The 24,374-nt window shown below is 33.4% G+C and overlaps 4 protein-coding genes across 4 annotated transcripts; all 4 read right to left on the bottom strand.

Annotated features, from left to right (window-relative positions):
* Nucleotides 1-3,618: 3,618 nt before the first annotated feature.
* Nucleotides 3,619-5,628, bottom strand: LOC143589754 (protein DEHYDRATION-INDUCED 19 homolog 5-like). The gene is made up of 5 exons (XM_077070430.1): nucleotides 5,502-5,628; nucleotides 4,811-4,944; nucleotides 4,632-4,709; nucleotides 4,380-4,561; nucleotides 3,619-3,876 (listed from the first exon to the last, which is right to left on the bottom strand). The coding sequence occupies exons 1-5, from the start codon at nucleotides 5,587-5,589 to the stop codon at nucleotides 3,786-3,788; spliced, it is 573 nt and encodes a 190-aa protein (XP_076926545.1). The 5' UTR covers nucleotides 5,590-5,628; the 3' UTR covers nucleotides 3,619-3,785.
* A 5,633-nt stretch (nucleotides 5,629-11,261) lies between these two features.
* Nucleotides 11,262-16,083, bottom strand: LOC143589753 (pachytene checkpoint protein 2 homolog). The gene is made up of 14 exons (XM_077070429.1): nucleotides 15,906-16,083; nucleotides 15,758-15,821; nucleotides 15,016-15,122; nucleotides 14,744-14,811; nucleotides 14,295-14,398; nucleotides 14,092-14,196; nucleotides 13,503-13,592; nucleotides 13,323-13,398; nucleotides 13,166-13,235; nucleotides 12,977-13,047; nucleotides 12,810-12,900; nucleotides 12,535-12,662; nucleotides 12,315-12,443; nucleotides 11,262-11,667 (listed from the first exon to the last, which is right to left on the bottom strand). Exons 1-14 carry the CDS (start codon nucleotides 16,042-16,044, stop codon nucleotides 11,527-11,529), a joined length of 1,383 nt encoding a protein of 460 aa, XP_076926544.1. The 5' UTR covers nucleotides 16,045-16,083; the 3' UTR covers nucleotides 11,262-11,526.
* Nucleotides 16,084-19,403: 3,320 nt separating this feature from the next.
* LOC143589749 (uncharacterized) lies at nucleotides 19,404-20,488 on the bottom strand. Its single transcript, XM_077070427.1, has 2 exons — nucleotides 19,735-20,488; nucleotides 19,404-19,447 (listed from the first exon to the last, which is right to left on the bottom strand). The coding sequence occupies exons 1-2, from the start codon at nucleotides 20,486-20,488 to the stop codon at nucleotides 19,404-19,406; spliced, it is 798 nt and encodes a 265-aa protein (XP_076926542.1).
* Nucleotides 20,489-20,497: 9 nt separating this feature from the next.
* Nucleotides 20,498-23,431, bottom strand: LOC143589748 (uncharacterized). The gene is made up of 6 exons (XM_077070426.1): nucleotides 23,368-23,431; nucleotides 23,129-23,213; nucleotides 22,714-22,907; nucleotides 21,727-22,559; nucleotides 21,360-21,627; nucleotides 20,498-21,267 (listed from the first exon to the last, which is right to left on the bottom strand). Exons 1-6 carry the CDS (start codon nucleotides 23,429-23,431, stop codon nucleotides 20,498-20,500), a joined length of 2,214 nt encoding a protein of 737 aa, XP_076926541.1.
* Between the last annotated feature and the right edge of the window lie 943 nt (nucleotides 23,432-24,374).

Genomic DNA, 24,374 nt, shown 5'->3' with positions numbered 1-24,374 from the left:
GGCTTAGAGTAATTTGCACTATAAGATATCTCTCTTTATTCTGTTTATAGAAAAATGTTGTATATAGTTTTTATGTAATTCATCTTCATTAGTTTTTTTTCAATGACCAACTTACATATTCACAAATCCTACTAAAAATTAGATGTTTTATCCATCACGAAAGCCGAACCCTCAATCTCATAAGAATGACGGATAGCCGGATACCTTTCTTTTATATTACACAAAAGTTGTTTGGTCAATCTCATAAGAGGCTCAACCAAAACATTTAAATTTTCAAAGATGACCGTGCATCGAAAATCCTATTGTTGACAGGTACACTTTCTTTTACAACCTTAGACTATGGATTCCTTAATGCAATAAGTGCTAAGGAAGATTATAAGGTCTATCACCTTACCACAATGCAAGGTTTCATACTTTCATCCTGGTTTATCTCTTGCTAATAACTTGTTAGTTATTAATTAACTTACTTTTACATGCATGTTAGTTAAGAATTTACTTTGTTAAGAATTTACTTTGTTAATAAAAGTATATTTAAATGTACTCACATATTTATATAAATAGTGTTTGGATCAAATACAAATGAAATTAACGTGCTAAACGTGAGAATTAAGTAGAGTAATTATATATATAAGTAGAGGATTATGTAATTACTCTATGGTATAATTACATAATTAATTACTCTACTTATATATATATAATTACTCTACTTGATTCTCACGTTTAGCACGTTAATTTCATTTGTACATTAACATTCTCATATATAAATATTCCGACTCTGTAAAAAAAGTATATACACACAGAAAAAAAAAAGACACTTTGGAAAAAAAAAGTTATTATAAATAAAATGTATACATGTTAGCTTTTATTTGTTCTACTTTGTTAAGATTTAAATGAACAAAGACACATATAAATTCTAGTAGAAAAAAATCTGAAAATATATAGACTTTTAGATTCTAAACAAACATGAAAATAATGAACAACTAAGAATAAACTAAATACAATTGCAACATGCCATGTTTAGTTAAATCTGGAAAGTTGTCAACTTCAAATTCGAATAATTGTTTCAAGATAATTTGAATATAGTTATTCTTGCATTATTATAATTAACAACTTTATTGTTATCTGACACAATAAAAGCCGTTCACAAAATATCTAATACAATAAAGAAAAATTATTTAAAGAATAATAAAAAAACATTATGAAAAAATATATGAAAAACAAGAAAGTGGGCAAATGGAATCTAGACAGCGGGATGCAAGGTGTAACTTTAGATGGAATCACTCAAGCTGTAAACTTCTATGAATTAATTAAACATCACATTTGTAATGATGGTTAATTTATTAATAGTTAGAATTTACAATTTAAAACTTTGAATTTATAATGATAACTAAACTACATAAATATTTCTTTTGAAGTCATCAAGTAATACATCATTGTCTTATTTAAATCTACAAAGGTACAAAGAGATGTTAGAGCAATAACAACATTGATGATGTCGATGTCGATGTCGTCTGGATCTAGGTGGATGAAGTAGACTACCAACTTCACTGATGTTTAAAGAAAACAAAAAATAAAATAAAGAACCTTAATTTATGTGGGTGGGAAGTTTGTTGGAGAAGTCCGGGTACAGACTTGAAGTGGACGAATGGGGTTGACCCTTTCTCTCACAAACATAATTTATACACGTGCGTGCACGTACACAAATTTATTACGTTTTAACAGGAATTCGTTGATGTTTGTTGATGTAGAAAAAGTTAAGAGTTTTATTTAAGGAAGTTTGGAATCTTATAGGGAATTGATGTAACGGTTTTTGAAGGTTTATTGTTATGGATGTTCTTAATTATAAACGGAATTACATGAATTCATACATTTCTTATGCATAATAGGTTCGTGCAATATGTACAAACTTTTATATATAGTTCACCGTATAAAATTAGGGGTGCTAAATGAGTTGTATTCATGGATTGAAAAATCACCCATAAATTTAACATGAACTCTTAATCTTGTTAGACAAATGAACCCCAAACCCGACACAAGCTTTCACACAACATGAATTGTTTTACCCAAAATAGTTATATATTAATACCCTATAATTATAATTTATAACAACAATTAAAATGTATATAAAAAGCACTCAATTGGTTTAAATTATCATAAAACATAATTTAAGAAAATAAGTATTAAACTAAAAAGTTGTACGGGTCAACTCACAAGCCCAACCATAAAGTTCAAAAGGCGTTGATGATATTTTTTAGGTGAGACGTTTCTTATGGCCCATTATCTTTTATTGGACGGAACAGAATGATACGAAATTTGACTTAGGTGTCATGACACCCTTTGGGCTTGCTTATTGGCACCATCCTAAGCTAGACTTTTATGTCATGTTAATATCATTTGCAACTTCTATTCCATCATGTTAACAAGTACTATTGTCCACATTGCTCGTTCGAAGCTCACGGATTTATTTGTATCGCGTGATGAAACTTTTTAAGATACTAAAGAAAACCTTAAATGGGCCTAAGCTTTGGCTTGAGCTCGACCGTCAATGTAAAATTAATACATAGAAGTCTAAAAGAGGTAAAACTTTAAAAATACACAAGGCTCGAGCTTGATAACTAAACGAGTTTTGTTTTTTATAAAAGCTCGGCTTGCTTCAAGCCTTTTATCAATCCGAGCTCGAGTAGCACGCTAGCGACTCGGATCGTTTGCACCCCTACTAAAACACGAGATTCGGTCTTTAATCATATGAAACTTTGACATGTAGTATGAGAGCACTAGTTACAGGTTAACTGCTCAAGTTAACTAACATGTTAAGTTGCTTTTGCAAAGCACGACTGAATTTCACGCATATCGTGTCATTCGATTTTTTTGTACCAATCTTTTTTTGCATCCTGGTATGAAGGTGTTAAAAAACGATCCGGTTTATTTCACAACTTGTTGTACTACAAGCGAGGCTTTTACCTCGCATAGACGTATAACAAGTTGTTGATATTTAGAAGCCGAAGATCCAAATGATGTATGCCAAAGATCACTAGATTTTAAAAGTATAATGATAGACTTTTGCTTTCTTTGTCTAATGTACCAAAAGGCCCTTTGGCAATACTTAATGTGTTAAATGATTTGATTACTTCGTGCATTATAAATCACTCTTATAGAAGCTTATGGCTTGATGTTCATAATATATATTCATTAGCTCTGTTAATTGTTTTGTGACTATTGTCTTTGACTTAATGGTTCTGGTTATAAAGATGTAATATACTTGACTACTTATTCTTCTAAGACAAAAATTTATGGGTCCATGAGAGAACATCATGCCGGTTCTGGTTATGAAGACTCGAAGATGATTATGCCTGGTAATCGGGTCAAAATGGTCGAGCTTATTATGCCGGTTGCTTGTGAGCAAGGTATGCGGTTTGCGCTTAGAGAAGGTGGTAAGACCTTCGGTGCTGGTGTTATTCAGTCGATTATCGAGTGGTTTTGTTCATTAAACAGTATGCACTTATTTTTACATCTTTATGATATCACACATGTTGCTAGTTCATTAGTTTAATCAAGTTGTGGTTTGATGTTGCTATGTTATATCATGTTATTATTGTTATGAGCTGCATTATTATTATTATAATGAAGATTTTAATTTGATTCATATTATAAGTTGCTACAAAGACATGATGGATTACTAACACTTAACTGAAATCATCAACATGATGATCAACACAAGTGTAGCAAAAGACTTAAAGTAATACTATGTTAATTTCCTCTACTAACATATGGTGTTTATCTAAACTTTAGAAAACGGTTGAGTACACGAGTTCTTGAACAAATGCTGCGCGATACGTCTTCTCTTCATGATCTTCGACTTCGTCTTCTTTATTTATGCTGCACATGTAACACATTAAGTGAGCCACCTATGTTTATAACTTTATATTAGTTATATTACCATAAGGCTATCTGTAGTGGAGAAATTACAAAATAGGCGATTTGCATCACATAACGCCCAGTCGGTAAAGGGTAGGTTTTTGTTTTTAGGGTGTAATGGTGTTGTAGCCCCATATATATATACATACATATATATATATATATCACACACACATATATAATAATTGTACACACACACACACAAAGGCCGGCGAGAAACACCCCCCCTCCCCCCTATTGCCCCACAATTCGCCTGGGGGCGGTGTTCGCGCCCCTATTCGCCGGATTTCGCCCGGATTCGCCGCCCACTGCCTCCCCCCCCCCCCAAAAAAAAAACCCTGCCCCTTTGTAGCCTGGGGGCGGTGTTCACCAAAGATTTCGCCCCTCAAATTCGCCCACTACACATACCCTTAACATTAACAAAGACTGTTGACTACTTGACTATGTGTTATATAATATATAACCTCTTGACTTGAGAAGTTGCACTAGATATATGTTCTTCTTGAACATCAGAAAACGGAACATTGCCCAGAAAAGCCGAGAGTGGATCGGGAGTGGTTTCGTTCACGTTTCCCCTGTCGGTCGTTTCTCGTGTGGGGCCCGCTCCGGTACTCCACAACCCTGATTTGTGAGACTTTCTCCTTCTCTATAACCAACCAATGAATATGTTAAAACTTGTTACAAAATATTATATATGTATGTATAATGTATACTACCTTTATTGAATGGACATGGTGGGATGTGAAATGACCAATTGCATCTTTGCCTAAATTTGCTGCACATATTGGACACACCTAAAACAAAAACTTATCTCAAACAAGCAATTTATTCAAGCTTAAAATTGCATTTTTTGATTAAAATTTTGATTAAAAAGATTGTGAAAAGTAACGAATACCGCGTTTTTGACATCGAAACAATGTTCTTCTTGCAAATGGCAACAAAGCACAGGGATTTCAATTTCAAAGTAACAAAAAGGACAAGGAAACCAAGCTCTAACATCATCATCTTCATCCATTGTTAGATGATTATCTGCATAAAGATATAAACAATAAACCATTAGATGAAATTACAATATGGTTGACTGAGGGTCAAAGTCAAACACAAACAATATGAAATTTTGTATAAAAAATCAAAATGAACCAAATTTTTTCCATAGACAGTCAAGAACCACAAAACCAAACTTATATAAAAAGTTTTTTTATTTTATTTTATCAAATAAATCATTTATTAACAGCAATAAAAGGATCTTACAATAGACAATAGAGTGACAGGTAAATATTAAAAGTTATTTTTTCAATATCTATAATTTCATACATCAAAATATTATGATTATTGTGTTTCATAACTAAAATAGTAAAATGGATGATCAGATCTTATTTTTCTCAACAGTAAACACACAGTCAAGAAAATCTTGAAAAGATGAATATTATCAAAAAGATTATATTTTTCCAGTAAAGATTTGATTTTTCCTCAATAAAGATTATTATTACAACAACCCCATATCAAAATATTATCCCACTGAGCACAAAAACTTGAATCTATAAAAAAAATATTTGTAAAAAAAAAACAAGGGTTGACTAAGTCACCAGAGTTGTTGTGACGGCCAGATTGGAGTGTGTGAAAATGATGGTTTTTTGCTGAGTGAGTTCTTGAACCCCAGAAGTCCATTTCCATGGCAAGAAAAGATTATTATTACTGTTTAAAAAGCTGAACTTTGAGACTTTGAGAGTTAAAGAACAGATTTTGATACTTTTTTTTTATTTTGTTGTTGTAAAGATTGAATGGTGGAGTACTTTGATGAGTATTTAGTGTGTGTTTGTAGTGTGTGTGAGAAGTGAAGCAGGGGAGAGTCCAAAGGGGTTTTAACGGTCACATATTAATATATAAATAATATTAAAATAAAGAAAAATAAATAAATATTTAACTTATTAATTTTTCGAGTTCGTGGAGGAGTTGTAGGAAAAAGATTTCTTTTATATGATTCAGGTTTGATTACTGTCATTGTATTTAGTTTCAGCGGCATCAAAGTAATGATGAATGATTAAGCGAATAGAAATATGATATGAGAAATCCCCAAATAGCGTGTCTTTGAACGAGTATTCATAGGTGTTGGCCTTAAATGAGGGGGCACTCGGGTTAGACGGTAATGATCTCCAAGACACCCCTATCAAAACAGATTAGCCATTATCAATAACAAATCAAGTTTCCCTACTCGAATTGCTATTATAAATTTACATAATCTTCATGTACTCCTAATAAATCTTGATCAACATGCATAAATTTATAAAAATATGACATGAGAAATCCCTAAATAGTGGTTTCATTAGCTATTTTTTTTAAACGACTAACTAACAGATGATTGCCTAGGTACTTCGTACATGGTGACCCAATAGGCGTAAAAGGTCACCACCAGCTGGCCCAACCTAGCCATACGGGGCCCTTAAGCACCTCGAAGTTATCTCCAGTAACGGGAAAACTCATCTGCACGAAGGCCAGCTGGTGGTAAAACTCGGACGCCCTCATGATCGAGCTGGAGATTACACAGATCTCAGTTTTCCTTCATTGAGCCACCTGAGGACGAAGCTTCCTTAGCCAGCCACCCCCCCCCCCCCCCCGGGTTTTTTGCACGGTAGTGTAATTTGACCCTTTTTTCGTCCGAAAATTATATACGTAGTATAAATTTGCCTGCTTTATACCGAAAATTTGATGCCGGCCCCCGACAAACTCGTCTAAGCTTCGCCACTAGAGCCAACATACCCCCTCCAATGTATTATTTATGAGGATTGAACCGAATTCTCTATTAAATCTCAGTTCTTCTATCACTACACCATGTTAGAAATGATAGTTTCATTATCTATCAACTTCGTACACCTCTAAAACTTTTAATATTTGGTTAATAAAATAATCATGTGAAATATTCTTAAATAGCTATAAAATGATTGTTTATTGCTTTATATATTTCAGGGCCCGCAATGTATTTTGTAATTTGAAGTATTTTATTATTATTTTAAGGAAAGCTAAGATGATAGTTTATGGCACGTGGCAGATAGATAGTGGGTGTGTTTGGCTTTTCTAAGCTGTGCCTTGTCATACTCAAAATTGTACACATCACTGTCGAGTCAGGTTTGCACAACCATCCAAATACCTCACAAATCTTTCCTTTTTAACCTTTCTTATTTTTTAAAAAGAACAAAATAATAAAATACAATTTCTCTTTTTCACACTATAAACTTTTATGAACAATCAACACAAACAATAATACAGTGCCACAAGCTACAACCTTAAGCCGGAGGACAGCCACCCGATAAAGGAAATTACATGAAAACAAAATTACACAAATTCAACCAACTAGTGATTTATGTTTAGATATATATATTTGAACCAAAGAAAGCCAACAACGTTTTTATCTTTTATCATCTCTTCCAAAAAAATCCGCTTGCCTTCAAACACCTTTTCGTTTTCCGTCTTCCATAATCTCTAACATGCAATTATAATTATTCCATGAAACACCACCGTTTTTCAACAACTTCAAGCTTGGTTTATATATTATACGGGCTATTGATGAAAAAAAATTATTTAATAACTTAGAAAAACGAAAGTCATAATAAACTTATCATATACATTTTTAAATGGTCATTAACAATTTAAAACAATCTGAATATTTCTTTAGTTATTTTGTTTTTGGATTGGTATCTAATAGTTATCAATTAATAAATAAATGATAATGAATGATTTTATGGATTTAGTTTTAAATTGTGAAGGTTAATATGAGTGATAAGTAACAAAATATTGTATGTTCTTATTATAAAATGTAGATATAAGATTTAGTTGAGTGTTTTGCTCTTATATTTCTTTAAAAAATTGATAACTTCAAATATATTCTACTAGACTTTAAATATCAAATATAATAAATAAAATAATTGAATGGTAAAAGTTATTATGACAACGAAATAAAAGGTGTTTGATGTGTCTCGCCAACATTTCATGTTGAAAACTAGCCACAAATAATGGAGATGACTATTTTCAAAGTGCAATATTAAATTTAATTGAAATAAACTTGGTGGTACAGTTTCAACGATAATAATAATAATAATAATAATAATAATAATAAATAATAATGTAAGATAATTCAACTCAACCAAACATAAAAGGAAATAATATGTGCACCGTTTTGTTATTACAAAACGATTAACAAAACCATATATATTGTTAAGTATATATTTATGTAAAACTATACATTTTTTTCTTTTTGAACGGCCAACTAAGTAACGCCGGGTACTCCGTACGCGACCCCATTGGCTAAAGATAGCCCGAGCCGGCCACTAGTCCGGACAGACGGAGCCCCTAGCGGTCCACCTGTTGAGGGATTCACCGGATAAAACCCAACCCCACGCCCACCAAACGGCACGACAGCGGAGCCGGTAAAACCGGGTGAGATCAGGACTCGAACCCTAGCAAGCCAGGGTTATCCCTCATATCTCCCATATAAATTGGTGGTAGTGAGGTTTGAACCATCTACCTATCACTAGTAAATTAAGTGCTCAACCATTGAGCCACATCCAATTTATAAAACTATACACTTTTACAGGGTAGTATATAAGATAACTTTTTTTTTTTGTAATTTACAGTAATAATATTAATATTTCTCATTTTAATGGGTAGTCAAGAGGTTTTACTTATGATTTTCTCCTGGAGGGTTTTAGGTTCGAATTCGCTCTCATGTGCGAGCTCTGAAATACGGATACCACCATTGTAAGGAGGACCCAAGCTTAGGTAAATTGTGGTTGAGAGTTAAGACGTTAAAAAAATATTAATAACAATAATTAATTATAAATTGAGTCATACCCCAAGGGTACTAATGACTTTTCATGGCTACTATCACAAGGTCAATAAATGTATATGTACCTAACTCTAAGGGTCTATTAGTTTCCTTTAATGGTATAACATATAGGTCAATGACTCGTACGATAAAATCATCCTTAACTCTTTTTTTTTCTAACAGCCAACGAATAAGTCGGATCGGATTCGAATTTAAGACCTTGTTTTATGGTTGACACGTATATGAACAGTATATTTGTTCATCGATCAACTATTTGTAAAACACTTGTTTTTTAATCTAAATATTATATGCTACAAGCATACAAAAATCCTTTTTACATGGCATCATTTGTCAAAAAAAGACGTATTTTTATTCTCTTATTTTAAATTCTTATTTTAAATAAAGTAAAAACAAAATAAGAATTTCAATTTTGACCCAATATACTTGGTCTTTGTGAGAACCGCGTGAATCACTATACTACTTGATTCACCCTGATTCAAGGCCAAAGAATTTCCTGCCGCTACCATATAGTATTCATCTCTATCCGGTGATAAATAAAGCATCTGTACCCCTTTTGATCTCTCAGAAATTTTATAAAACGGACTTTCTAGAGACCCCCATCGGCCAATCCTCGCATGAATTGCTAAGGATCCAATAAGTCCAACATTTATTCCTTCAGATGTGTCAATTGGGCAAATACGCCCATAGTGACTAGGATGAATATCTCGTATTGGAAAAGTCGCAGTTTGCGCAGTCAACCCTCTAGGTTATCCACTTTTTCAACCAAAAATCCGAGTAGCAAAGCTAATCCAACAAACCCATCATTTGAATCAACAGGTAAAAAATCAAACCTAAAACCTATAGGACAGAAATAAATAGAGCTGCTTATCACGATGAATTATATTTGATTTGGGTGATAACCAAAAGTTCATTATTTTAGGTACTCACAATTCACACTTATTTTTAAATTATTTATAATTCGTACATGAAAATTGAAATACATATTACTCATAAATGAGGTTAGTAAATGAAACCAAAATGGGGCATGCCATAACAAATTGACCTTCGCCGGAAAGACATGTAGTAAACTTTACTGATGGTTCCTATACAGGCAGTCGTCTCCGAGATCTCAGATGCCTCATACGAGTACAAAAAAGGTGACACTTATATGTAATTCTTTTTCTCAAATATTAAAGATAATTGTGATAACAATAAACAAAATCCTATTATTGGCTTAAGTTAAGATAGACCCTGGATAATAAATTATTCATATGTGTTATATAATAATTAGGGCCGTGTTACTTAAAATTCAATAAGGGTCTAATATTTTATTGTCTAAATATTTTTTGGAAAAGAACAGGCACTCGTCAAGAACAGACCCTTAAACGACAGTCGAGCCTCGTATCCCCTCTCGAACGACGACTAATCTACACTTTTAAATTTCGTTTCTTACTAACTTATTTCATAATATGAAGTGCCGTAGGTGGTTTAGGCACACCTAAATTCTCTTCATTCTCTATCTTTTATAAAGTGAAGAATATTGTATTTTCAACTTTTTAGAACTTTAATTTTAGGTTTCTTAACATGCAAGGGTTTTTGTATGATTCTTCCAAAAAGTGTTATCATGGAGGGTCTACTACTTTTTAATTGCTTTTAATTATATGATTTGTATGTTTCTTTTATGAAGTGGTGGTGTGCATATTTTCAAAAATATTACACATACTTTGTCAAAAAGATATTATAAAAAATGCACAATATGCTTTGTAAAGATAATAACATGTGAATTAACTATTTTTGTCGACTTCATTGAACTAAATAAAATTATGAAATGAATTTGAATCAAATAACTAATAGTAAAAGTATAATAACACATTTTTCTAATGGTCACTAAGGTTTCACTATCACAGGAATTGATACTGATTATTGAATAATCAATTGATTATAGAACGCTCAAACATGGTCCGGTTCTAGTCCTCAAAGGCACGATCAAAGCATTCCAACCGAGTCATACGTGCATCTCATGACACAACTTCTTTGAGTTCACCCTGTAAATTGTAATTAAAGATGGCGCATTTAACCTATTGATATAAAGACAGGTCGACTCATTGTATATCGTATATTACTAATAATTGGTAAAAGAACACTTAAGTGGTTAACTATCAAGAAAAATGCCAAATGGTCAAATGGTTTAGTACACTAAAGGTTATGAAAGGTACACTCATATGCTTAATATCCGCAAAATCGTTTTATATTTTACAAGAAAAAGGTTATGATTTTAAGGGCTTGGATCAAATACAAATAAAATTAACGTACTAAACGTGAGAATCAAGCATAGTAATTATGTAATTACTCTATGATTTAATTACATAATTACTTTAATTGTATATATAATTACTCTACTTGATTCTCACGTTTAGCACGTTAATTTCATTTGTATGTTAACATTCCCCATGATCTTAAAGTTGCAACTTTTGTAAATATATTTACGATTAAAACTATAAAACCAAAATGTTTTCTTATTTTCACAAAAAATATCCGTCAACACAGTAAGTTGTGTCAACTCTACTTGTAACTTGTAATTCAAAGATTTGACAAACATGATATAGACATCATTGAACCGGTGAGATGGAATAGATATCTAAAAAGTTGCTTCAATATATTGTCACTAATACTAATTCAAGTTTACATTTAAAGGCACTTTTTATATTCACAAGTCCCACATACATGAACATAAAAGCTCATTAGTACCTATCACTAAAAAGATATTGCTTGTATGAAAACATATTACACGCCTAATCGGGTATCTCAGACCGCTCCCTGTTAATCGTGTTGATCATTGTAAGCAAGAACTTGGTGGGGTCCCGACATTGAATATTGGCTAGTGCTGCATGAGCCAAAAACGGAAGTTTCCTTAAAGATCTTCCACTCAATCCCTGAATCATGAAGTAAAAAAGTGATCATATGATAATGAGTATTGAATTTAGGGCTGTAAACAAACCGAATGTTCGAGGAACTGTTCGGTGAAAGTTCATGTTTGTTCGTTTAACAAATGAATGAACATGAATAAGGGATTCCGTTCGATTAACTAAATAAACGAACACGAAAAGAGGCTATGTTCTTTCAATTGTGTTCGTTTATTTTTAATATTTTTCAATGACTTTATATAATATTATCATATAGATTAATGCAAGATTACTAACCATAAAATAAAAATATATACAAGTATAATACTATATGTAAACTAACATACGAATATGAAGGTAAAAAAACACCAACACACACTTGGCAGTCGAACCGTACTGTTGACACTGGCCATTCTTGGTTAGGCAAATCAAATTAAACATTGTTTGTGTTCATTTACGGTCATTCATTTGTGTTCGTGAACTGTTCACAAACAAGTTCATTTCCTTAATGAACGAACACAAACAAAAAAATTCCGTTTGGTTAGGTATTCATGAACTGTTCATTTGTCTGATGAAAGATTAACGAACGAACATGAACAAGGCCCTGTTCAGTTCGGTTCATTTACAGCCCTAATTGAATTTAGAGCAAGTCAATGTTGACTCATTTATGTTCTCACCTCACATGCTTGGGCAGCTTCAAGTAAATGCTTGCATATGTTCAAGTAGGATGAAGAGTTTGCTGCTGTTGTTGAAGCCAAATTGCCTACTAAAGATGCATAGTTTGGAAGAATCAAGGGATCACCATCCTATAATATGCAAATAAATTATTTTAAGTATTTAGCGAAAAGAAATGTACTTTATTAATAAAGATTTGTGACAGTATCAGAGTGAAAATACCTGATAGCTAGACAAGATATCGGTTCTTACAAGCTCCTGCAAGCAGGATCTTAGTATTTCATAACGTGCCTGTAGGGTAGGAGGGCCCACATATGCTTTTATATCGGCTCGATCAACAAATGCAAGATCTACAAAATACAAAGTTATTTGTAAGATTTCAATCCATCTAGTAGGAGTTTAAAGAAACATTTTTGAACAAGTTTATACATGATGTAATACAGATCAAAAGACACAAAATGATCAAGGATTTATAAATTAGAAAAAAGAAAACTGACCGATAGCGGCTGTTATGTTTGATGTGGTCAGAACAATCACATTTGGTGAGGATTTTAATTTGTCCATTTGTGTCAGTAGAGCATTTACCACCTGTTGCTTAAAGAATTAGCATTTAGATTTTGAAAAAAAAGTGTGGGAAAAATATATTTGACAATTATAAAATTACCCTTATAGAATCTGAAGGTTCTGAACCAGATAAAGCAGCTTTCCTTGCTGCAGCTAGGCTTTCAACTTCATCTGCAGATTAGAAAAATGACGGTATCTTTTGTTCAACAACTTTTCACCTTAATTGAAATTCTATGATGATAAGAAAATAACAAAATGAGAAACAATTTGGTGATTACGGATTTCTCACCGATCAAAACAAATACCAGATTGTTCTCTTCCTCCACCATTTCCTGAATTTTCTGAAAAAGTTTGGCAACCTGAAACCACGCATATAAGCTGGATTAACTAACTATGGTCTCAACCTTGTTGGTCACTATTGAAGGACTACAAGTTGTAAATATTACCAGTTTGCCACTTTCAGAAAACCATTTACTAAACAATGAATGTGCATTCACTTCAACCAGCTGAGAATGTGGATATCTGTTACCATTACAGACAAGAAAAGTCATCTTAGTATATATGCAATCATGACACCTGATGCCATGCTGGCACCAATTGAAGAAATACACGTACACATTACACACCTAGAGCTAAAACGTATTGACAGTTTCTGCGCTAATGCTTTGCATAATGATGTCTTGCCTGTTCCTGGAGGACCATGTAGAAGAACAATACTGCAAAGTTTATAAGAATAGTATCAGATTGGATAAAAACAAAACTGAATTTTGTGAAAAAAAAATGTCATGATCTCTGAAGCTTTATGGTTATCTGTTCAGCAAGAATCATGAATAACACCAATTCAACTGACAATTTAACAAGGCCACAATAAAAAAGAAATTGCAGAAAAATGATTGATATCAAGAAAGTTATATAATGAACATTACAATTTACAAATAATTGATCAATTCAAAATGATATTGCATGATTCTGTTGAATGTGATCTTTCATGTGCAACCAAAAAATAAAAAACAGGGAATTCTTCATCCTCATTGGTTGAATAAAAGTGCTACATTATCAGTGTGAGGCTAAGAACAATTAATGCTTTGTATATGAACATACAAATCAACTATTAGGGTCCCTCTTAAAGAGCAAGATGATAATATATTAAATTATATACTAGTGTTAGTGACTAGGGTTAACTAATACATGACTACACGGGAAAGAAAAACATACCGATTCCAAGCAACAAGAAAAGGGTTAACTCCTTTTTCAGTAAATAGCAAAGCGCTTGCTGCATATCTCAGTAACCGTTGCTTCAAACCAGATTCATATATCAAGCTGCAAAAATGTATTGTTTTTCAGCTTTAAATCAAACCATTCTATACTAAATAAAAATTAAAAAAATAGAAAATAAAAAAAAGAGTCGGTATTCTAACCTTTCCCACATGCCATCAAACTCCTTTGCAGGAAGACTCCATTCACTAAAGCTAGAAAGTTGGTTATCCCCATCCAAATCCTCACACGGACCCTCGTCACTTAGCTGAAAAGTAACAAAAATATCCACATCATCATGAATTCATGAGTGAAAGGTAACTGAATATGTTAGAAGCTACTGTAACTACTAAATGACACACAAGTTAAAATGCACTAGCCACATGACTTTTTGTTCCTTTAGAATGGTAAGTGTTGTAAACATCATGTATTCTTGTTAAAGAGTAGTAACAAGTGTACCATGTTTACATTGAGCCTCAATGTAAGACAAATAACAATTGTAATTGTAGATACAGCATATCACCTAATATAATTATAAATCTCTTGCTAGATGTCATTTAGTAGCACTGTCCACATGGTGTATAGATAAACAACAAACACACTATTAAATTACCTGATAGACATGTACAAGAGGTTTGACTTGCCAAAACAACAAAATATCATGGTTTGCCACCCATTCCTCTGCCGACAAAACAAAAAAACTAATTTTAAACAAATTACAATATGAAATAACAGATACGTAATCAAACAAGACACAAACACGTGCAGTTCATTTGTTGCAGTAGATATAAAGCCAGAACATAACTTAAATGTGTGTATGCAGTAAAGAGTTGAGAACCAAGATTACATGATTAACAACACCTATACGTATGGTAAAAGGTATACCTGTGTCACATATACATATTCTTTGCACATTTTCTAGAATAAAAGCATCGTCAAGAGGCAAATCAATCGGACCATCAACATAGCTCAAGTTCCTCTTTTCCAGCATTCTGAACATAAATGAAACAGACAGTTATAAATTATAAAATCTACAATAGTTCACATCATCGGCACTGCATAAGTCAAAGACTCAAAATAGTTCTCCCCATCCCACAAAATTAGGTTTTGTAAAATTAATTCTTTCAATCTGATTACATTACACTTAAATCTTTCAAAAACTAGACATATAGTCTTAAATTCAATTTTCCCCAATTTTTGCCTTCAAAACTCATTTGGTTCGATATCATATTTCAACTGTTTGTTTTCGGTTTCCGATTATCAAAAACCGTTACTAACGATTATCACGGTTTGACCTAAAAACCGTTGAAACCAAACATTCATGAACTGTTCGGCTGAAAGTTTGTTTATTTAACAAACGGACAAACATTAACAAAAAAATCTTGTTCGTTTAACTTAACGAACAAACATGAACACATGTTTCATTTGAGTTTATTTTTGTCCATATGTGTTTATTACTTTATTCACGTTCACAAGCTGTCCGTTTAGCTTTTAAACGCTTTTAAGCATACGAACATGACCAAAAAAATTTGTCGACCACATGCCGATGTCGGTGTTCAGTTATAAAGAGCATTTGTTCAGCTTTAACCTACTATTAAATACACTCACATAATATGAAATTAACTACCTTTCAACGGCTAACTTCACATCCTCGCTTTGAGCCGTGCTAGACGGCTTCAAACACACTTCCACTACAACAATCACAAACATTTAACTTCAAATTCAAATAAACAACTAATCAAACGCACAATTACTCAAATTAGGGTTTGGAATACCTGAAACAAGGAATTTATCTTCCGCAACGGCCGGCGGCGGAGGAGAAGGTGCGGCCGGCGAAGGAACGGCGGTGGTGTGGTGGTTGGCGGCGTCGCCGTTGGTCAATGTTTGAACTGAGATCTCCATTGGAACACTCATTGTGCTGTGAAACTAAAACCCTAGATCGGTACTACTTTCCCCAAATAATAATAAAACAACTCCTTTTTGAGATGTTTGAAATGAGGCGGGAAGTTGCCGATATAAGCAGGATTTGTTTTATTTCCCGATACTCGAACGTGTATGGATGTTTAAGAGACTTTGTCTACGTGATTAAAGGTGCACATGCTGGTTTAAAACTTAAATCCAGTTTATGATCAGTTTCGGTTCAGGTTGAAACTAATTTTTTGGCAGGTTACGTTTGGTTTCGGTTTGGGTTTTGATCGGTCGATTCTGGTTTTGCATGTTTCGGTTCAGTTAACTGGTTTTTGTAGAGAAAATTACAAACTGGTTCTGAAGCGATGGTTACATAATCGGTTTCGGTTTGGTTAACTGGTTCTTTTGCCCACCTCTAGGTGTTTATGAGGCTTTGTTTATGCGATAGCCTGATCTAATTAAAATGTACAATTGTAGTCCTTTGTTATGCAAAAATTGTGTGAAAAAGTTTAAAAGGAATAGACTTTGGTGATCAGTGTCAATTAGACTATTTTAGTTATACGGATGGTCCATGTGATTTGCATTTCAAAAACTACACATGTGGTTAGGGTTGTGTAACGGTTGGGAACCGACATAACCGAAAATGATTAAAAACAAAACCGGGCCTTATTATAGTAAACCGGTTCAGTTCCAAAACAGTTAAAGTTGGTTTTGTGCCATAACCGATTTGGTTGGTTATTTTATGCTACAATAGACTATACAACTTTGTTTCTCGTAGTCACTTGAGGACCCAGACATGATAGTTTAACATGTATATTAAAAAAAAGTTAGTAAAAATACAACTAAGTATAACTTTTGGTGGCGGAACAGAAAACATTTAAATAATTTTGAAACACAAGTTGTGAAGGTTAAGCCTTTGGACATTGTTGTTTGATGTTTGACTGAAGAATGTATATTTGTTGTATAACTATTGTTATGTATTTATAGACATGATATTTTGTTCGAATATTATTTAGTGAAGATGAGGTTATCAAGACCGAATGGGATGCTAATTTATTGTGGTGGCATGTTAAAGTTTGGAGAATAATTTTGGCTGGAAAAAAAATTCACATGCATATATGAATTCGTATAGCGATGTGAATTCGTATAGTGATGGGTTGAGTTGATGTGTAATTGTTTTTATTTCATAACTACTTAATGTGTTTATTAGTTTGATTCGTCATTGTTTGAACAAGGATCCTGTGTCGGGATTTGTAGGGGGTAATTGTTTTCAACAGGACGTTCCTCCACGACCACAACATGGTTATGGGGCTGAGGAACGTTATACGTGATTATGGGGCAAATGTTAAACGAGCCGTTTTCATGATTAAAAATTGTGTTAATCGTGTCATCTCTGACATGTTAAACACGAATTGCTAGCCATGTGTGGTAATGTATCTCCCGCCTATTCTACAGGTGGGGGGGGGGGGGGGGGTTTCAAATCTTACAAGTTGTAGGTATATATAGATTATAGGAGTGGAATCGTTTGTTGTTCAACTGGAAAACTTAGCGATAAAGGTTCATCCGTTGATATAGACGTGATACTCTTTTGTAACCAAGTTATCGTTCCAAACTGATATAGACAAATAAAGACAGCCACATCAAAGACCGATTCCAATATTCTTTTCCTAGCAACTTATTTTGGTCCGGTTGTCTAGTGATTCCTTTTAGCCATATGTAGGTTGAGTCTTTATTATCAACTATGATAGAAATTAATATATATTTTCTAAACAACTAACATTATGAAAGTATAAAACCCACGTTAGCAATTAAGCGGCTAAATGGGAAACAAAAACCAAAATTACATAATCAAAAACGAGTTTTTTTAACCAATTAACAAAACCTACTGTAGCATACCTACATAATAACATAATAAAGATTAATTAACGATATGAAAATTTAATGTTGATTTTTAAGTGACTTCAATAAAAAAATATTAAAATTTGGTTACAATTTTTTATTTTGGCTCTTTTAGGTAGTCAGCTAAGAACATAAAACATGTACTATGAAATATAACATATATTTGGGTTTGTATAATGTGTCTAGGATATAACGTTATATGTCGAAAACCTCATGAAATTATACTAATAAATTATTTTAAAATTCATAAGAAACATCTTACAATACACAATCATGATAAGAACAACATGGGAATTTAAACAAGCATAATAATGGGTACACTTTCCCTATCTTATTTATATCATCATTAGAACAACGACGATGCAAGCAAATACGATATTATCCATACCCATGCGGGAATACGATCCACGTGATGACTAGTAGAACGAGTTGAAATTACCAGACTTGACCGTCTCAAAGTTATGATGCTTACGTTTAATGAACCCATCAGCTTCAGTATCAACACTCTCTTTAGAAACTTTACGGTGTCCAAAGCTATCGACAGATTCAGTAACCTTCTCGTCATGCTCGACAAAGTGAACTTGATTACGTGGCCCTCTTGAGTGGCGCAGAGGATTTCTATTTGTGGGAACTAGAAATTGTTCCTCAAAGACAACGTTTTCAGGGTAATAGTTTGCAACTGGACGTTCCTCCACGACCACAACATGGGTATGGGGTTGAGGAACGTCATAGGTGATTATAGGATCACTGTGAACGTATTGAGGGGATGCAGTATCCCAACCGTATGGACGGTTGTCATAACTATTACCGAAGTGTAAGCCTCTAGACATTGTTTTATGTTTGTTGTTTGATTGAGGAATGTATAAATTTGGTTAACACTATCAAAATGTATTTATAGACATGATATCTTGTTCGAATATTAGTACATGAAGATGATGTTATCAAAACCGAATGAGATTCTAATTTATCGTGGTGGTATGCTAAAGATTGAGGAATAATATTGAATGGTAAAAAAATGTTCACATGCATTAATTCTTATGCATTTGTACCGTCATGGGAGACTTTAAGGGTGGGCAATATGGGCGCTCGGCCGGGGCACGAAAAGTTTTAAAATTTTTTGATATTATATGTATATTTAGAATACCCGAACTTTTATAAGCCCACTATTTCATAATGCCCGAACATTTTATAATCTATTTAGGTCATAAACTTATTTTAATATCATGATTTTGCTAATTGTTATGTTTATTACTCTAATTTTAATCGTCGTTTAAAAAAATGTTTACATTATTAAGTTCGTTAAAGCTTAAAGGGCATATTATTTCCAGCTCGACCGGGGTACGTGAATTCTTAGGACCGACCCTGTGTACCATAATAATGTTGCGTATTATTGAGATGGATTGAGTGGATTCTAAAATTTTGTCGGTATATGTATTTTTTTTCCTTTATAATTATTTAATATTTAACTAGGTTATTGACCCGTGGGCGCCACGGGTTGAAATAATTAAATCTTGTAACATAAAACGATAATTTTAAAGTCAAAAACAAAAATCATACATACATATTGCCACGATAATAGAATATACAATTGTTAATAACTTTCCAAGAAAAATAAAACGATCTTTACAATCACTCCATGGATAAAAAATAAAAACTTCATATATTAACTTCATACATTAAACAGTTCCTTATAAACCACATTTGAAGTTTGATTTGTAACTTTACCCTCCTTGTCTAAAATAAGCATTTTAACTCCGGCTCTACTCTTCACTCTGGATAAAGCCACATATAACTGACCATGTGTAAACACCGGATGTCGAAGATATATTCCAACTCTTGCTAGGGATTGGCCTTGACTTTTGTTAATTGTCATTGCAAAACAAACCGCTATAGGAAACTGTCTTCTTTTCAACTTGATTGGCAATTTTTTATCTGTAGGAGTTAGTGTACTTCGAGTTAAGTAAGTGCGATGACCAATGTTTGTACCCGAAATGACCTTTACTTTGATAAAACGCCTGCCGCATTGAATAATCTGTAATCTTGTTCCGTTGCATAAACCGTTTTTCTGATCAATATTTCTTAGCAACATTACTGGGACACCAACTTTTACAACCAATTTATGATTAGGCATACCAGAAAGCTTCAAACCATTTAGAAAATCCGGTGAGTGCAATGCTTGATCGAAACCAGGCCCGACAGTTTCAGAGTTGTCAATACTATCCGAACTTAGATATTCAATTTCTTTTCCCTGAAAGAAAGTTAAAAATCTGTCATTAATATCTTGGACAACCTCGTTTAAGGGTGCAAGTATGGCCCTTTCTTGGAAATAAGAAATATCATTAAAATTATCCAATAATGCAGGATAAACAAAATCCATAAGTTCTGAAAGTAGATCAGCAGAATCACCGATCAAAAGATCATTTGGTATTTCTATAACTGAATTACCATCATTGTCACCACCAAGTGTACCTTCACCAACTTCCAACAACCAATTTGCAAACTGGGAGGCCTCTTCAAAATCGGATGGGTTACACCCGACAGTTAACCTCATGTTTTTGGTTTACTTCAGAACTTTACAATTGGACCACAAATGGGACGAACAAAGTGACGCATTAACAATATCACTACGTGATCCATTTTGTATTACGGGTAGTATTTGACGAAAGTCACCCCCAAAAACAACAACTTTCCCCCCAAATGGCTTTCGAGTACTATCACGGTTAACACCTTTTAAAACATCTTTGAGACTCCTATCCAAAGCTTCAAATGCATGCTTATGTATCATAGGAGCCTCGTCCCAGATAATCAGATCAGTTTGCTTAATTAAGTTGCAAACATCTGGATTTTTTGTTATTGAACAGGTAGAATCCTCAGTTAGATTTATAGGAATTAGAAATCTAGAGTGAGCGGTTCTACCTCCTTCAAGTAACAAAGATGCTATACCGCTTGAAGCCACACTTAAAACGATTTTTGATTTCGATCGTATGGAAGCAGATAAAGTCTTCCATAAAAATGTTTTTCCCGTGCCTCCATATCCATAAACAAAGAAAACACCACCATTTTTTGCATCTACTGCTTCCATTATCTCGTTAAACACACTGCATTGCTCATCTGTTAACGAACTATAAAGTCGTTCAAACTCACCCGTCATATGATGTGTATCGTACGCAAGTTCTTCGTTCATAAAACGATTTGTTGATGCGGAAATTGAATCATCATCAGCTAAAGGCATGGTGGGAAAACAACGCAAACTACAATTGTTTCGCAACAGGAAGTTTTGAATTTCAAGTAGAGCGAGGTTCTTTAGTTGGGCTTCTGAAAGTACCAAATCTGTAGGCAATAAAAAAATTGTTAAACAATTAGGTTTTTTATAAACATATTTGTGATAAATCTATAAAAAATAAAAGAAAAACATTTGATACCTTTATTTTTCTGCTCTATTTGTTGTTTATATAGAATGCCATCAATTAAAAACTTCCAACTCTTTTCCCAAACATCGTCCGGCCGAGATAAACTATATGTGATTAACATTGTTGCAAATAAACTGCGTAAGTAGTAACCACTTGCAGTATGACTTGCTTCTTCAATAGCTTCTATATACTCGTTGTCATCATCTAGAAGCCCTCTTTTATAACATGCATCTCTATACGTAGCACACACTTCACCATCAAAGCATTTAGGACCTTTAACCTTATTTAACAAAATTCTTAAAAAGTATGCTTCATTAAAGGCGGGTGGAACATGATGAATTCGACTGATGGAAAAACCACGTTTACGAAGCTCTCAAACCCTTGCGTCTTGTTTCCAAACAAATTTTGTTGGAAACTCTGCGTAAGTTAGGGTTTGTGCAATATCATATTTCTGGTTACACTCCATCCAACCAGTGAATCTTGACGAACCAACAGTGGGTTTGTTTAAAACGTCTTCAACATCATCATCATCATCTGCAAACACAACTGTCTGTTGACCGGGTAAATGAAACGGAAGTCGAGTAACTGAAGGAAATCTATAATGCACATCAAAAGCAAATATTCTCCATGCCGCCTCACATGCAGACAGAAATCTGCAATCATAAAATGCCTTAACTTCGTCTACATTTTCATCTTGATTAGCAGCATTGTTTTGTACAAGGGATATAGTTGCACGATCGGGACCTTTATTAATGTACTTAAATAAATACTTTATCGAACCCTCTTGATTACACCATTCAACGTTGATATGGGCTTGATATTTTTTTAACAGTTTCTTGTTATAAGGAACAACATGTCTGTTGTCTAAATTTACCCCAGACTTAACAACAACATTACCCAAGTCTCTTCTTCGATAAACAGGAAAGCCATTAGAATCAATTGACGTTTCGTTTTGAAGTTTCTTTGGGAAATTTTTTGAGCATTCGTTATCCACCATGCAAGTGCATTGAGGGTGAGTAACACCACATGGACCATGCATCATGTGGTCGCTTACAAGCGAATACAACTCCGGATCTTCATTCTTATCTGGAATTTCTGCAGAGATAAAGTTGTCTATACACTCCGGATTATGAATTTTGTGCTCAGAATGCAAAAAAAGGCAAATGTGTGCATGGGGTAATCCACATTTCTGAGATTCAATTGTGTACACACCTGCATGATATAAGTAGTTGTGAATTAGATAACTTATTTAAAAAAAAGATAACATATGTTAAAATTAATTGTTTTGATAGCTTAATTTTGATAATTATAATCAACAATATCTTAAAAAACCAATGTTATTATGAACTACAAAAATAAAACATACCAGCTTGAAGCTTCCCAAACAAAGCTTTATCCTTCAGATCTTTCATCAATGAATCAAGCTTCATTTTAAATACCCGACATAATATATCGGGCCTGTCTTCAGACTTTCGATTTTTATTTAGTAAAAATCGTTTGATTTCCGGCCAATTCGGGTTGCATGTTATGGTTATAAAGAAATCGGGATAACCAAACCATCTACATATAGTCATTGCATCAAGGTAATTTTGCATCATATACCGAGCACCTCCGGTAAATGAAGAAGGTAAAATAATACGTTGGCCAGCAGAGGAAACGTCAGATGTTCCAGCCGAATGTAGATTCTTAGGTTTTCATAAGTTTCAGACCTAAGATTTTTTTGTTGTGTGCGTACATAATGCAAACTTTGAGTCTCTATCATCGTGTACGAATCTACAAACAGCTGCTGAGTCTCTATCATCGTGTACATAAGGCAAATGTGTGCATGGGGTAATCCACATTTCTGAGATTCAATTGTGTACACACCTGCATGATATAAGTAGTTGTGAATTAGATAACTTATTTAAAAAAAAGATAACATATGTTAAAATTAATTGTTTTGATAGCTTAATTTTGATAATTATAATCAACAATATCTTAAAAAACCAATGTTATTATGAACTACAAAAATAAAACATACCAGCTTGAAGCTTCCCAAACAAAGCTTTATCCTTCAGATCTTTCATCAATGAATCAAGCTTCATTTTAAATACCCGACATAATATATCGGGCCTGTCTTTAGACTTTCGATTTTTATTTAGTAAAAATCGTTTGATTTCCGGCCAATTCGGGTTGCATGTTATGGTTATAAAGAAATCGGGATAACCAAACCATCTACATATAGTCATTGCATCAAGGTAATTTTGCATCATATACCGAGCACCTCCGGTAAATGAAGAAGGTAAAATAATACGTTGGCCAGCAGAGGAAACGTCAGATGTTCCAGCCGAATGTAGATTCTTAGGTTTTCATAAGTTTCAGACCTAAGATTTTTTTGTTGTGTGCGTACATAATGCAAACTTTGAGTCTCTATCATCGTGTACGAATCTACAAACAGCTGCTGAGTCAGTCTTCCGCCATTTAAAGTTAGCGGGTAGCTGTCTGGCCTATCTTTAAATCTGTACGCCCAAAATTCACGCATAGTGCACTTCTTGCGTTTGTTTTTTGTCGAACCTCGAACATCACGATGCAGTATGTCAATACTATAACCATCGTCACCATATAGGAAAAAAATAGGATACTGAAGAGGAACATATGACGGATGCAATTCACTAATACATTTCAAAGATCCACTTTGAGTTGTGACAATAATATCTCTTTTATCAACTGCATCACCAATATCACCAACGATCAATGCTGCAACTTCAGAAGTTGTTGGGAGGTTGTACGTCCTTGCGTCTCCTTTGCGTGTTCCAATTATTCTCAACTTTAAATCCAAATTTGGGTTTTGTTGAAAACAATCCCTTGAAACCCGATAACTTTTAACCAACGGATTATGAGAATCCAACATGTCCTTGAGGAAGCAAATAATTTGGTTGTCCAACAATTTATCAGTTGAATCTGTTTCCCTACATAAAAACATGGACATGGCAAAAAATCAAATTACGTCTAATTAAAAAAATATCATTTTTTATACAAATATGAATG

The sequence above is a fragment of the Bidens hawaiensis genome, unplaced genomic scaffold, assembly GCF_021521415.1.
Source record: "Bidens hawaiensis isolate Kalapana, Puna unplaced genomic scaffold, B.hawaiensis_p1.1 tig00037791_1, whole genome shotgun sequence".
Lineage (NCBI taxonomy): Eukaryota > Viridiplantae > Streptophyta > Magnoliopsida > Asterales > Asteraceae > Bidens > Bidens hawaiensis.
The sequence above is the reverse complement of the archived record's forward strand: the minus strand, read 5'-3'. Positions and strand labels throughout refer to the sequence as shown.